Here is a 16,940-nt window from a genome sequence, read left to right on the forward strand (position 1 = left end):
CTATTTCCTCGTTGGTTATATCAGGTAGTATTTCAGACAAGCAGCTAATACTTCATCGAACTACTTGCAGATAGTCATTCATCCATTCTGCACAGTACTTTATATGAAATGGTGCCCTTAGGCAAGGTCTGGATTTCACCATACACACCTAAGTCATGAGATCTGAAAAGTGACAAGAACCCGTACCCAAACTTCTTCAGTCTTCTCTGTAAAACTGACAGCTTCTCTATGAAGCATACTACAGAACTAAGTTAAACCCATAACAACAAAAATCTCCTGCTAAGCTTCCAGCCAACACAAGTTTTCTTTCCTATAAAACTATAGTCTTAGCAACAAGAGTCATCAAGGAAAAAATTTAACAATGAACTAAAAAAACCTTCCAATTAAAAGTCTTAATGGTCTGAACATTTGCTTGACAATTGACTGAGATGTCAATCTAAACTATTTCATGCTAGGGATGCTCATACTGGACCAGAAATACAAGACTGGTCTTAACATTTTTAGGTTTTCAATAACATTGATACATGTTCTACAGAAAAAGAATTCTCAACAGCAACACTTTTGTACATGTTTAAAACAAGCACCATAGTCACAAAAATAAACAAACTAAATTGTTTGATGCCTTTTGATGAAACACATCAGCTTTCCCTTCCTTTCAGGTAGCATCACACAAGACCCACAGTTACCACCCTGTTTCTAGAGACTCACTCTACGTAATTTTCTGGTTGCCTCCATAATTTATCTTATGGCATTCTCAATCAGAAATACTGTATTTCCTCTAAGAACTTTCAGACCATTACTTTATTTGCCCGTGTAATAAACAGATTTTTATACAGAAGTATATTCTTGCCACTTTTTTTTTTCCTTTCCACACCCCCAAAGTAACACATAATTAGAGAGGAACATATTGGCAACCAAATCCAACCCTTGCTTGCAAAGACAGCCTTGTAAGAGACATCTTGTTTAAAATTACCTAGAATATTCAGACCATGTGTCACCACAGTTTACCATAATGAGTATTCTGACAACTAATTTAAAAACAAAAAGGACCCAGACCTGTAACTGTCCCAATTATCACCTACTTTTTTAAATATAAGAAATTATTGTCTTTTAGTTATAGCAATGTTACTGCATTTCTGGTGACCAATGGGTACAAAGAAAGAATTGCTTGTAAAAAAAAACCCAAAAAAAGCGCCAAAATATTTAATTAAACCAACTAATAAGATTGGGAAAAGGAGACAAAGTTTACTTCAGGTCATTTTTATACGTATATAAGTTAGGTTGTGTACATATTTGATATGTACATTTACATGTATTGATACTTTCTACAGGCCTGGTACTACCACTAGCTGTGATATTTTGCACTGTTTAGCTGCACTGATTGCTAGTTCACATCTTGCATGTGTGTTTTATTTCTGGGCACAGATAACGAAGATATAGCTATGTCCTAATAACAGTGAAAACACGTCTAAACTACAAATGTAAGAGCCAAAAATATGGGTCTGGACATCATTAGAAAACAAATACCATACACACAACACACAAAAAAAACCCCTCCACCAAAAAAAACAAACCAAAACAAAAAAATCCACCTCAACATACAAAGTCTACTGAAAGTGAGTAAGACTGCTTGCTTGCTTCAAGGTGGAAATCCTGAGCCAAAGGATGTCAAATCCTTAGAATGAAAAATAAAAGAGAGAATGTGGCAAGCACAGTTGCCTTTCAGAGGAGCAGTGAGCTTGGAGAGGAAGCTCAAAAATTCTCGCTGCTCAAAAACAATCAGGAGAGGTAACTGGGGTTGGCTGGAGTAACCAGTTTTGTTTAAACTTGGACACTGGAAAGTAAAAAGCTATAACAAGCAGACTTAGCTGAGGTGATTAATTTTAATGCTTGTACGTAGCCTCAGAGAAAACTGCTTTTACATTCATCTGTCTGACGTCTATTCTTCTTGTTTTGACTGGAGAGGACATGGGTTCGGACTTGCCCAGTAAATAAAGGTTAGCATTCCGGTACCATGCACAGGTATTTATGAATAGTTCGATCGTACATCAAACGCTGTTCACGACAAAAGCAAAGAAGGGAAAACATGAGATGACACTTGGCAAGATGGGCCCGATTATGTCAAAAAGAAGCAGACCAGCTCTTGCTCTACACAGAAAGAGTTCACTAATTTTGAAGACACACATTTCCCAGCACGTTTATGTAGCTGATTTCCAAGCTTTTGAGAGATGGTGAACACCTTCTCTAGCTTCTTGCCAAATAGCCCCCCATTCACTGGCATCCAACACTAATCATTCCATCAGCTCCTTCCCTGTTATCAAATAGCAACACTGAAATAAATTGCTTCACTGTTAACAGGAAAAATACATAATAAAAAGCAAAAGCTTGGCTTACGAGAAAAGAACATTATGATTATATAGAAGTAAGCGTATAAACTGTTAACTGTAAGGCTCATAAACCCGCATGAATCTCTCAATTATATCACCTCTCCAGATTATATAATAAAACAGCATAATGAGCTTCATTTTAACTTGACAAGGCTGAATACTGCTCCTCTTTTTTAAAAAGCTTTTTATAAAATCACATTACCTCCTAATACTTGACTTGCAGGCACTCTAAAGACATCATGTTCAAAATTAAAAATAAACTTCCTCATTTTCCTACCACTGTTGCTTATCACTACCGCAGTCCCCACAAGATTTTCTTTATAAAGAAATCAGCTTATACAAGCAGCTTCTTCTCGTGACAATGGGTGCAATACCATTCACATCCCCTCTAAAGGCTGAATATATACATTTGTTCCAGTTCCCCAAAATTTTTGATTAATTCATGGCAGTCCTCAATTCTGAGACTGTGCAAAAAAAACCCCATTTAAATCCCATTTTAATAGGAAATACTAGCGAAGATTAAGCTTGCTTTTGTTACCAGTTGCATGGTGAAGACACAATGCCATTACTGCAACTATTTACCAAAAACACTCTTGCTGATTCTGCAACTGTCAGTGACATACCATGCTGGGTGCTAGCTGATGCCAAGGCAACTACCAAAATCTCCAAGTCCAAAACAGAGAAAGGAGAGGATTAAAGTATTACTCCCATTTCCAAGAATAAAAGTACTGTAAATGAGCTAGTCACTTGCTATGTAATAATTTTCTGGTGTTTATATGGTCAACTTGTGCAAAGTGAGTCGCTGTTGGCATCACCAGAGTTTACAAAGCAAAGGTAGTTGCCAAAATGCAGCTTCGCTGGAAGCATTGTTCAAGTAAACATGGAATGGAAAGTCATTAAGCGAAATGAACAACAGCTAATTTTGCCATGATCGTATCAGGAACATTAAGTATTTTTGTTTAAACTTCAGAATCTGAGGTACAAAAGAGCACACAGTGATCATGGGAAAGTCAGCAGCACGTAGAACAAACTCCTGGCTATAGTTCTCGTAGGAATGGGTTATTTTTGCCAACTGAAAAGAATAACACGTCTCTAATGCACGCTGTTTTCACTAACACTGTCAAAGAAATATATCTTTAGTCAAGATATTCATGAACACGTATGCACTTAGTGCTCAAACTCACACTCTGTTTTTGTTTCTTTTTGTGGATAAAACAGCAAAAACAAAGCCTAAAATTCAGATTAAGTTTTCTTCATCAAAATAGCTCAACAGTTGGTTTTCTTTCCAAAATCAATCTGCCCAGAAAACCACTTCTGTAGCTAGGATGGATGGGATCAGCCAACACACATCTGCACAGCAAGCAAGCAGAAGAAACAGCATTTCCAAGGATGTTCCCAACACTACATCACGTGAAAAGGAGATTCTGTCCCCAGTTACATATATCTCATAAATACTGGAATCTAGCATGCAGGAAAAAAGTTCACAGGTTCACTATTTGGTCACAGATGCTCATGAGATATTTTGTAACCAGAATTGTACTTATGCCAAAAGCAGTCTACAGGAATTGGGAAATCTGCTCCACCCCCACCGCCCCACCACTCATCAGCTATGTCAGGCAAGTCTAGTATATCTTTACATATAACTTCTGAACTCCAAATAATGATGAAATTGCCATAAGAAAACCAAATTTTAAGACAGTAAATTTTTTAAAAGCTTTTCTATTCTACATGTCTCAAAATATAAAATATGTGGAAGGTTTTTCCTACTCTCTCTGTGTTTCAAAGACATGCACTGCAATGCTGATAGCCAAGACTGTTTCTTTATTTTCGTTTTTCTACTAAGCTACTAAAAACGGCAAAAGTTTAAACATGCAATTCCTATACAACAGCATTTTCCAGAACTTCCTCAATTTTCAAAGTGTGAAACTCCAGTACAAACCCTTGAAAATACCAACATTTCCTTCCTTCCGATAATTCAAGTGGTAAAAGATTTTTTTAATGCCCCTCCACCCCCAAAAAAACCCAAATTTGGACACCATTCATCCCACTGCATTTTGCTGATAAAAAGACAAAAAAAGGCAAATGAACAAGTTCAGTATTTCGAGCCCGTAGAACGATCCTATAATCTTACATGCTTCTAAAGAAAAAAGGCAAGCCTTTTTTGGGGGGGGGAGAAAGGGATTGAATAAATTTAAGAAAAAATTATCCTCCCAAATTTAATTCTGTTACCCTGTGTAAGCCCAACAGAATGGAGGCTAATGAAGCAGCTGATGCCCCAACATGACAATGAACGTTCTGATGTTTCCACTTTGCTCAACATCAAAAGATGAAAATCAAAAAAAAATCCAGCAATGAAAAACATCTTTTTTTTGAGATGTTTCTACCTTGGTTCCTAACTAATACAGTATTATAGGCTGTTGCTGATTTAATTCTGCAGTAAATTTCCTTTCACTAACTTTTATTTGTGCTTCCCTATGACATAACCTGCTTCTTGCAAACATTTTCAGGAATTAAACATGTAACACTTAATGACTTTAAAACTCGTAATTCTTCAGTCAGCATGAACATGTCGTTTTGTCTGAAAAAGATTACTCACATACAGAACTTTCTTAATTTAAATTCTAATTTATGTTCAGATTTTAATTAAACTGGCAACTGTTTGAGCGGCTGCTGAAGAGGGAGGGTGAATTACAATGGTCTACATTATTACATAAGGCATTATTCAAAAATACTATGTGCTGACAAACATGTTCATCTGTAGCACGGTGCATGTCTGAGCGCCCTCAAGTATTGCATTTTTAAAAAAAAAAGGCGTAACATGGCATACACACCAAGGGCACAATGACTGATAGCTAAAAAAACACCAAAAAGCAAGGGGGAAACATTCAGTTAAGAACATCTGAAATATCATCTGCACCCCACCGTCTCCAAGACCTGAGATGGCAGCCTGCCCATCTTCAGGAAAACTCCTAAGTCACTCTATCTGACTTCGAGGGGCTGAGGTGGCTGGGACCAGCATGTCCAAGCAATATTTGGGGGAAAGAGGGGCAAGGAGGACTTGCAAGGCAGACTCAGGGGGGTTTCAGGGTTCCAGAGCTTGGATTTTTTTACCTTAAACAGCTCAAATGTGGTCACCTATGTATGTTTCCTAACTCCAGTTTACAGAGTTTTAGGTAACATGCGAATCAGTTTACCAAATTAGAGCCAGTTAAAAGGAACTATCTTCCACCAAAATAATTACAGCTTCTGAGATTTTTCAGTCAGGTCTCTAATTATTCTGACATGGAAACAATATATACAAATAAAATAATAACCACAGTCTTTGGTTGCACTGATAGGTATTTACTCAACTGCTGTATTTATTGATTACTAATGGCTGCCCAGAAAAAGTGTTATGAATTAATAAATTACTAAAACATAAAAATTTTCACCTAAATTCTAAACACCATTTTCCACCAGTACTGCATCACATATATGGAGAACTTCTGCCCAAATAAACTCATTTTAGACTTCATTTTATGTCATCTTCATAGTCTTGTGAGAGTGAACTTCAGTTCCCACTTATGACAGCCCCCTACTCCCAGGGTTACCAAATTGAGCTTTCCACTACCAGCCGGTTTCCACTCCTTTCATACCCAAATATTTTCCAAAGGACTTCTACTGAGAGCAAGGCCACCCAGCCAGCTTTTGCAGTCGTTCAAACAGCCATATTTTTAATACATGTCTGACGCTACTGTGTTTCTCCTGGGAATGTGAAATAGTTTGTGTGAGGCACTCAAGAGGAGCAAAACAGGAGTGTGATCCCACAACAGAAAGGTGTAAGTGGCTCCTTCACCTTACAAGAAATAACATTTGGGTGCTTCAAGTCAACGGGGCACATTTGAGGGCATCAGATTGTCCTGCTGTGATCTTTTATCATTTCCAGGAAAGGCACCAGTTTCTAAAAGACTCCCCCTCCCCAAATATTCCTCAGCCATAGGTTGGTATTCTGCAGAACACAGCATCAATCAGGTGGAAGGCTGGATTTGGGAATTTATTACTATGTTTTTAATATTATGCTTTGAAGATTTTACATTACATATTATACAATGCAAAAATATTTCAAATTAAAGAATGTAGCTCATCTGTACCACAGCACATCTCAAAGGGAGTTATTAGATAGGGCATATTCCTTCCCTCGTTTCCTCTCATGCTTGCCATCTCTCGAGGCAACAACCCTGATTAAATAGTCTGCTGTTATGCCTATACTCAAATTCCCATGATTTTTCCCAGTTTCTGTGAAGTAACTTTTTAAAACTGGTCACAAGATTAGTACTTTGAGAACCCTAAATTTGTTAACGCAAAATCTCCTTTAATATATTTACAGCCAATCAAGAGTCCTTAATATTTATTTTCTTTATTAACTGTTCTCCAGTCAGTCAGTGCACCAATTTGCTTTTTTTCCTCCCGAGATCTGCTATGTCCAGGGAATAGAGTCAAATCTTGATCAGAGACCACACAAAAATCATCTCCAGTGAAAGGTGAGTCTCAGAGACTACACTTCTTTTTAGAGGGGGATAGAGAGTAGCACTTACCCTGCTGACTTCTTTAGGAGTTGATTCATCTAAGAGAAAACAAAACAAACAATTAGGCACTTGGGTAAGTTTCTAGACCGAACAAAGAAAAAAATACCACACTTCAAAGAACTTTCACACCTTTGTACAAAATTTGTCTAACATGGTTCAATAAATTAAGGGAAATATCCTGAGACTCTGGTGTGCACTTACAATCTTTTAAACTTCTAAATCTACAAATGAGTTAAAAAATTGGATTCTCTCCTGATACATAATTTCCTACATTTCATAAGTCAGTTCACAGGCCAGCTAAGCCAAGAAGTCCTATATCATTCTACTACAATTATATTCCAATTCAGTAAGGCAACAGTTAGTATTGCACAGCCTGAGAAGTATACACTGTCAGTATATAAAAAATTTGTACATGCACACACACACACTATCATGTTTTGTCCTTTTGAATGCAAGCAGACTCATTTTTTGTTATATAGGTATGTAAAAATATACACAGGAACAATAACAAACCGCTAGCTAAAACACCAAGCAGCAATTCTGAAAATAAAGGGAAAGCAGTTCCATAGCAAGAATGCCTCTGCCACAGGAAGAGTTTCCAAATTCCAGGTGAAACACACCAAAAGCAGCACAAACGCACCCTTACAAGCCTCCAGCTGGTTAATTGTTTCTGAAGAACTTAAGGGAACTATTTGTTAACCTTTCATTTGATACTTGGAATCAAACTACTATGCTTTTGAAATTAATTTTATAGTCACCAATTAGATTTAATTTCACAAAGATCATTTCTTTCTATTTGTGGCCCCTAATTAACACATATTTTGATATATCTCTATTGAATGGACTTTCTGATCTCTGTCAGACACAGACCTGGCATCACCCAGGCTGCTTAATAGCAGATAACACTCTCTTTTCTCCAAAATCATCCCCAGGTGAAGGAGGGATCTGAAGGTGCCCCTTGAGAAGGGGACAAGTATTTCTGTGTTATCATCCGGCAAAGGTTCTTCGTGTGTTGACATTTAAGAATAAAACTTTTTAACAATAAAGCTAGTAAAAAAATTATTCGCTAAAAAACAGATTCAAGACCAAATTTCCAATGAAAGAACTCTTAATAAATACCAATCTCTCATCAAAATTTAGTGATAGTAAGCAAAATAACATATTACACAACTGAGCAAATATTAGTCTTCTCTTACCCCTAACTGAATGATATACCAGTAACCTACACATGCAGAAAAATTGAGATCAACTTAGTTGAGCTGTTTTAGGGACTTCTGTTGTCCGCAATGTAATGTGTAACACCTACTCATCAACGTTCAGTGATCACAGAATCTTCCTTGACTGGACTATGTACCAGTTACAAGAACAGCCAAAATTAGACTAAAAAATCCAACTGCCCTACCTACTGCCTTATTTGTGACAGCGAGCAATGGAAGATAGGAACAAACAAAAACCAAGTGATGAGATAGTGACACTTTCCCTGGAGTATACTCAGTTTTCAATAACCAAACATGGACCAAACATTTCTGGAATTAGTGGTGATATTTTTCTGTTTGAAAGAATAGGATGGAGTTTTCTTCCTCACACTTTCAAGGGAGTAGAAACGCTGTTTGATTTTGTTTTGTTGATTTTTTGAACCTGAGCCATCATCCTTCAGCATTCACAACGTTCTCTGAGTTCCGCAGTTTAAATACATATTCTGATAAAAACTCTCTCTTATTTTTAATCTGCACATTATGAATTTTATCTGATGCCCTATATTTACCTCATCTACAGAGCGAGCAATTCTACAAATCTCTCAAACAAGCCCTTCTCTGCACTACATCCCATCAAAATCCTTCCTGGCTTGAGAAGACTAGTGTGGTTTGTTGCCGGAGCCATCAAGCCACTCAGCACTGCTGGCTACCCTCACTAATCTTACCTGCCTCCATCCCTCTGCATCCTGCTGGTACAAGAAGCCCAGAACTACAGGCAATACTGCAGCTCTGGAAACAATGACAGAGACTTACACAATGACACAGGGATGGTTTAGGGATCCATTCTCTATTAACTCCTAACATTTTACTTGCTTTTTAAATGAAAGCTTACTACACAGTATAGAAGTCTACATAGTCTGTGTTTAGTCCACCATAAATATTTTTCCATGCTCCAATATCGGAAAGAGCAACTGAAGACTTCATTTTCTTGGAGACCCTTGGCAGTGCAATTTCATAATCTGAGCAAGATGCTACAAATGCCATTAATCTATCATGAAACTTCCCACACATATATAACTCTATGCTTTAATTTGAACAACATGAAATACCCAGGTGCCATTCCTGCATTGCAATTCATTGTTTGTTCCCTTATTTATAATAAAGGAATTGTTATTTTATTAAGAGGTTATATAAAGGTAACATACAAAGCCCCCATTCAGGTCTGAGTCGGTTTTCCTGGGTACTAGGGGCAAAAATGGACAGAATGGTCATTAAATCAAAACCCCTTGATTTCTTTCTGTGAGGGACTTAAAAGAAATATGCTAACAGATCAGAAAGGAAAAAATAACACCTATGGTACGCGATGAAGATAAGTTTTCAGAATAAAAAAAAAAGATATAAACAATACGCCCTTTTTCAGAAGAAAGATAAAGTGTTTGGGAAGTTTATTGTTACAATTTACAGATAAGATTTACAATTCCGGGATTATGAACCAGTGAGGAAAATGGAAGATATTTTTAGAGAAAGGAGGAAAGCAAAAGACGAGAGGGGCAAGGGAAAAAACAGCATCAAACGCTCTGCTAATACATCTAGATGCCTGTAAAACACGTTCCGTCCCTGTAAAATATGAAGCTTTTAAGGAAACAGATTAACCATTAAAACAAATTCAGAGACATTAAGTATATGAATAAATAGCAGCTTGCTATAGAATTAAATTTCTCAAAAAAATTCTATGCTTGAATAAAAAGGTCCTACATTTATTATGGCATATCTCACAGAAAAACAGCCAGACAGGAGAAATTGTCTTATTAGCGTCTGCACTGAGGGAAATAAACACCCTGGGAGACAGCAAGTGTTTGTGAAAGAGATCATATAAATGCTCAAGCTATTAGAAACTTTTTGGTTGGAGTTCACTTCTTTAGACATCAAATACGATCAACCATGCCACATAAATATTTCACCCTCTCAATCCCATTTGTTGGTAGTACTACTGTTCACAGAAGTTAGGAGGAACACTTTAATTTTTTGTAATACCTGAAATCATTATTAACATATTAAAAGAAATATGTATGATTTAGTTCTGGCACTCCGAATATGCCAATATGGTTATCAACAGTTTCAAAAATAAAATGATGAATTCCTGAAAATAAATTAATATACAGACATACACCTGGCTGTACTGCTCAATCGAGGCTGTTGCAAGGTGTATTTTTAATGCTATGATTCTCCACATGTTCTGATGCACCAAGAGGGAGTCAGTCAACAGTAGCATGATGGCAGCAGCTCAGAGGAGCATGCAACTTAAGCAAGAGGTGATTTTGTCCAGCAGAAGCACTAGGCACGCATCAGGAATCTAGCAGGGTGCCCTGTTTTAGCTGATGCTATAAACTCTTGTTGATTTGAACATAAACACACACTAATACCACAACTGGAAAAAAGAGGAAACAGGGGAACATAATTTATTTCAAGGGCTTTCCCACCCCTGTATGCAAAGTCTGCAGACCAAAACCCTTACACATGTTCCTTTACCCCACAGTGAGCTCATTTAGCCCACCAAAACCACAGAAAATTGTCTGCTTTCTAAACTCCCAAAATGGGATTACCATCACAAACTTTCTCCCTGGTCTTCTGTTGTTCTTTGTTCTGCACAGTTAAATATTACTGCTGGTCCACCGTTGTTGCTGATGACAGCTAACAAATGCTTAGGATTAATTCTGTTTATGAGATACCAGATAGCTGTACAGTCACATTTTCCCAAGGAATGTTTTCCCACACAGCAGATGTCAGATTGACCTAATAATTTTTCTCTTCAGAATTTGCTCTAGGCTCCTTTTCCTTCAGCTAATAAGACACAAGTTGTTTGGAATGCAATTAGACCGGCATAAGTATCTTTTATACTGCTTTTCTTCCCCTTGAGAAGTGTCATACACCCACATGTCAATAGAAATTCCACACCAGTAAGCATAGATTGGCTAAAGACTCATCTCACCACCATGAAACAGTTTACCAGGTTCAATTTATTTCTGTAGTAGAACAGCATCAAATGAGTTGGTCAGTCTATTTTAATTACAATTTTCATCCTTGTTTGAGAAACCTTATTTTAGGTACCTTGCATTTGGCAGCTTATGCCTCCCCCCGAACCCGTAAGGTCTTTCAAAGACACCTTAGCTGAGGGCGAGTTCCCTAAAGTGACAGCTACCACACACATATAACAGAAATGCTAAAGCTGTCATTCAAAAATGTACTTGCTTCCTAACGTATGGTCTCACTGAAAGCACCTGAACAGCAATCCTGACTTTCAGCTGTCTGGATTTATTTCACAATTCAGCAGCACTTGTGATGTTTCTTGATAGAAAGCTAACTTAGCTCATTTAGACACAGACTTAGTCATTGAAAGGGAATATTCATCAGTATCAGTCCCTGCAGGCACACCAGGTTTTCTTCCCTGAAGCAGGGTAAAACTTGAATTCTAGCTTTTTTTTACATCAACAGTTAGATCCTTGTTTTTAAAAGTTCCTGGAAAAGGATGCTCACTGCTTCCTCTTCTTAAACAACAAAGTAACATGCATCTGAAAATAAGTCCTGAACCAAGACTTCATTGCAGATGGTAAGAAGAGAAACATATTGCCTGCCAGGTGTCATAAAAATTTTTATACACTACAAAAAATGGGAGCCAGGAGAGAGTGCTTTTGACTTCATTAGAGACACCTAAAACGTTTGGACACTCATTGTTTTCTTTGGTCATAGCACTCACAAAACTGACAAAACACTTGGAACAAGTTTGCAGAATAACTTGTTCTAGCCAGAAAATTTCCAAAAGGGACCCTCTGAAAGCATCACCAGCCATTGTGAGAACAAGAAAGGAACATGGAAGACCCAGATTTTGCTCTTGTTTCTGAGACTGCTCAGCAGTACAAAACATGCTGATAGTAGCTCCACACTTACCAACGTGGACAAAAACAATTCTCAACTGTGCACTCTATATGTGACAATTTAGACTAAGCTAAGCAGGGTATTTCTACAAAACTATGACTTGGAAAATTGCTTTATGATTAACACAGAGTTACTTTCTCACTTCTGTTTAAATAGCAGGATGACAGATGTGCCTCTCCACTTGTGGAATGGTATCTTCCTCACATCAGCTAAAAGTTTCATAAAATTTCCTGTAAAATTCTCTCCAGCAGAATAAGTGTTAGTAAAAGTCATGCTGGAACCTGGTCTGTGACCACCAGGAAGAAACTTAATAGTTTCCAACAGTGAATGTACTTCACTAAGAAAGTCTACAATTGTGTTTTATGGTAATTAGCCTATGACTTCACTTCCTATTCAACAGACCTTTGAATGAAGAGTGTTAAATTGGTTAGCTCATCTGTCTTATCAGTCAACAAGGTGCAATCATCATTGTTACCAGAATACAGCCACCAGACAATGGGCTGAGGGGCATGTATAGCAATTTATGATTTTTTCATGCTTACTACCTTACGCCTACACCTTTTTGCCTGTATCTACCACTTCTCTTGCCTGACACTCAATTCTGCTTGACATTCACTGCGCTAGCAGTTGTAGGCAGCTTTCTTCTTTGAAATTGATTACAGGTCTTGCAAACACATTTGGTGAAGGAAGTCTCTCATCCAGTAGTAAGATAATTTCAGTCTTGCTCTGCTTAAATCAAGCTCAATTTTCTCCTATTTTTTTGTCGCAGAATCCTGCTGAGTATAAGGTATCCTTGAAGCTTGCTGATATATTTCAGAAGCAGCACTGATACTACTAGGCTGTTCTGTTGCTACTGAATAGAGCTGTTCCTTCACTTTTGAACGTGGTTCAAACATACTGCACAATGGCTGGAGTTTTACTGTTCAGCAGGTGTTTTCAATGAGAAGGAAAAAAATCACATAGCTGTTGGCTCACATACTACTCAGCTATATACCTTAAGGAATTCCACTGAAATAACAGAACTGCTGCAGCACGCATCGCAAACCAGAAATGCTTTGATGTACTAAATGTCACAGGATTCCTGTTATGCACAGTGATCCAGGGCCGAAGGAGATCATTCAAAGAGAATACTACTCAGAGCAGATCCTACAAAGCTCCAACAACTTGAGAAAGCCAGATTGGATCTTGTCCACTGCAAGACATTTGGATATTTTTAAAACATATATTACTTTGCATACTCTTTGGATCCTTCTGGGCCTCTTGGGTTTGGCTTTTTTATTCCTAGTCCGTGACTGGCTCTCCCTGACCGATAAACTGTCCAGGGGATTTTAAGGAAAGGCACTTCCTCCTCCTCCTTCCCCACTATCTGCATGCAGTCCATCCTCCACCCTCAACCCTAAGAGGCAAGGGATGGGATCACAGCTTGCACACAGCTCAGTGCTGTGGAGTTCCTACCCCTGGCACGGACTGCAGCTTCAAAGGTTTGTTGGCCCAAACAGCACGGAAATTTCAGCAGGTTCTCAGCTTGTGGAGCAGGAAAAACCACATATGGCTCAGTGACATCAAGAGAATATAGTAATCTTAGACTTGTTGGCAAAAATGTCATCTTACATTCACCTTGGGGAAAAAGTACATCAGGCACCTATGTTTTTACTGGACCGTTTTCCTTTAATTCTTTCTATTTTGTTTTCATTTCTATTTCTTTGTTTAGTATATCTTGCTTCTTTCTGTTTAGAAACATACAGGATTTTTTTCAGGGAAAAACACATCCATGCAGTAAAATTGTAAGATAGCATGTTCTTATGAAGTTGTTTAAAACGTTCAGATTCCAGTGTTTATCTGTTACAGAGAATCTAAAGTAGAACAAGAAGCTTTGCAGCCTGCCCGACTCTCATTTTGGTGTCTCTCACTTCATTGAAAACAAATGTCATGTTACTGAACTTTGCAGTAAAATCCTCAACATCTGCAGAAAAATCAAGACTGAGCAGTTTTCCACCCTTCGGACCAACTGACAAAAGAAACAAAAGAAAATGCCCCAGAGGAAAAGTTTGCTAACGTCAACAAGGGTAAGGGATCATTAGAGCTTGAGATGATAGGTTACCACATGGGAGGGTGTAGTGATCCGGTGTGAAACATATTTACGTCAGGGGAATCATTTCAATCCCTCTGAAGCAACTCTACTGTAACTACAACATACGTACATTTGTATTAGAGATGTATTTTATTTATTTTACTCTGGAGATTGAAAGCTGAGAAACAGAGAAAACGTTCAAATTAATCTTGATAATATTGAAGAAGAGAAAGTGGCAGAATAAAATTTCCAAATTAAGCCTTTTTGCTTTTAGGGTATTTCCAATGATTTTTTGTAATCACAATCAAGCCCTCAGCAACTCTGTGTTGACTGTTGCGGAATAACGATGTACAGATAATTCAGGACTTTGGAGTCTTTGAAAAATGACACTAACACGATAAACGGATTGAAACCAAGAGAAGATTCAACTATTTACTACTAATCAGTACCACCACCATGACCAAAGTGTTTTGCTTGCAAGGAGGATAACACTATCAAAAAAAAAAGTAGAGAAAAAAAAAGTGAGTGTAAAGGACCAGAATATATAACCACAAAATTATAGATAGCTCTCCACAAAAGATAACAGCAGCACCATCTGAATTTCTAAACTATACAGTTCTACTATTAAAAGATTTATAATGACAGATAACTGTAATTTGCAGGAATTATACAAGAAAAAATGTTTTTAAATAACACAAAATTTTACCTTTTTGGCTGCTGTGCAACAACAACAACAAAATCCAAGGCAGTGAAGATCAATATTCTTATGTTGGCATTTCAACACATGCAAAATCTTAACTCTCCCTAGTAGCAGGTACAGTATTAAAGATACCTGGACAGACTTAAGACACCTTTCCAAGTAGCAATACATGCACTAGCATTTCAACAAATGTCCAAATAAGTCAGGCTCCCAATTCCTTGAAATGAAAGGAAGTGAAATCCTCAAGTCTGTGTAGGCACGATGATTTACCATAGTTCAAGTGAGAGTAGTAATTTACTAAGTTGTGGGGACTCAACCATTTGTGACCCTATAGCCTCACTGTAAGGCTTTGCACTATGTAATCTCTGAATTAATGCGTGAAATAATTGATGAATCCTATAAAGTAGCACAGCGAGCTTCCTATAAAGCAACCTAAAAATGTGATACATACCAGTTTTTCCTGGCTGTAAACAAGAATGTTGCAAATAAATGAAACTGTTTATATACCCCCAATTGGTCTTGTATCAACCTTAATGACACAGTGAGAGCCAACAGTATACACTTCAGCACTGGAACACATTGCAAAGCCATGGCATCTATAAGTCCACATACATCAGGACATATGGTCATTAAATACCTTGGCACAAGAGCATCCAAATCACCCAGTTCTGTTATTCTCAGTGGTTCTCTGAGAGATCCCACAAAAATCAACACGTAGAACCCAGTCTTCAGTGGACTGATAATTTCTTCATTTCTAATTATAGCTACCAGCACACCCTCACTCTACTACACCCACAGATCTACTTCATACCAACTTTAAGTACAGAAACTTCGACACACGCTTCAAACAGAGCACTGCCTCTCCTATGCTCCATCTTACAGATCTAGCTGACCAAACATTCAACCACAAGCAAAGGAGGTAAACCACTTCTGCAGTTAGGAACATGAGAAAGACTCATTGATAGAAAGCATCCCACTTTTAGCGGTTGCAAGGCAAGTGTGCCTCAGACACCCATACAGAGAACAGTTTACACTGGCAGTTTCAGAAGGAATTCTCAGCTCATAGACTAGTCAAGAAACAAGAGGAGAAAAAATAGAAACATCCAAAATAAAACTGGAAATACAGATGTATGAGCTTACAGTGAATGAAGATTTGGATGTGTTCATGCAAGATAAAATTACTTTCATGTGCTTTTTAATTTAACTAACAAAATCCAATGCAGATGGTAAATTAATTGAAAAACTAATAAGAACTCAGGAAATATACAAAGAAATCAGCTGGGAAGCTAATAAACTATATCTAACACAACAGTTAAGAGCGAGTGGAAGTACCACTTCTGTTGGTGGAATAAAAGGAACCAAAGCCAGCCATACCTCTTCAGCATGGCTGAAGTTGCCACCTGCTGGGATAAGGAGCTGCGTCTATCTCCCAAATTGTCAATCTAAGAGAACTACTAACGATCACACACTGAGAGCAGGCAACCAAGCGAGAAATCTATTCCTACAAGTATGAAAAGGGTAATTCATAATCTAAGCCCCTTCTCCCCATGCCTTCAAAATAGTTTGGAAACAGTCATGATTGAGGAATCTCATGTTTTGTCAGTTACAGCATCATTCTTCCCAACTCCTGTCATCAGGCCGTCTGTATAGTTCTGTCAACACCAATACGAGTTTCTTACATAACCAAGTGCCACACAACTACCCAAAAGAAGAATTTGAAAAGGAAAAAAACTCAACAAGCAACAAACAAACAAACTCAAAACCATGACACAACTTCTCCTTAGACGTTTTCTTTGTATTCTGCATCAACTTAGTTAAGGAACACCAGAGCTGAGCTAGTTAATTCGTTTGGGTCTCAAATCCATGTAGGCACACATATAAGGCCACCCAAATTTCATGAGAAATAAATGGCCAATAGCACTAGTTCATTCAGGAGCTGCTGGGGACTCGGCCATTTCTAAACATCAGGCCACTTGTTCTGACACCTAATTGCAGGACTGAAATTACGTTACTAAACAGTAAACCAAAGAGAACAGCCCAATAACTACATAACAAGCTGGTGGTTCAAAAGACAAACATTAACATCAT

The 16,940-nt window shown here is 37.8% G+C and overlaps 1 protein-coding gene across 1 annotated transcript in view; it reads right to left on the bottom strand.

Moving 5' to 3' along the window:
* Positions 1–16,940, bottom strand: part of PDE10A (phosphodiesterase 10A) — a gene marked incomplete at its 5' end in the record, with an annotated part of 179,305 nt that overhangs the window by 64,737 nt on the left and 97,628 nt on the right. Inside the window, one exon of the mRNA XM_084261656.1 lies at positions 6,962–6,990. Coding sequence (XP_084117782.1) covers positions 6,962–6,990 — 29 coding nt within the window. The remainder of the gene's footprint in view (positions 1–6,961; positions 6,991–16,940) is intronic.

Source organism: Gallinula chloropus (assembly GCF_964237585.1).
Source record: "Gallinula chloropus genome assembly, chromosome: 3".
NCBI classification, from domain to species: domain Eukaryota; kingdom Metazoa; phylum Chordata; class Aves; order Gruiformes; family Rallidae; genus Gallinula; species Gallinula chloropus.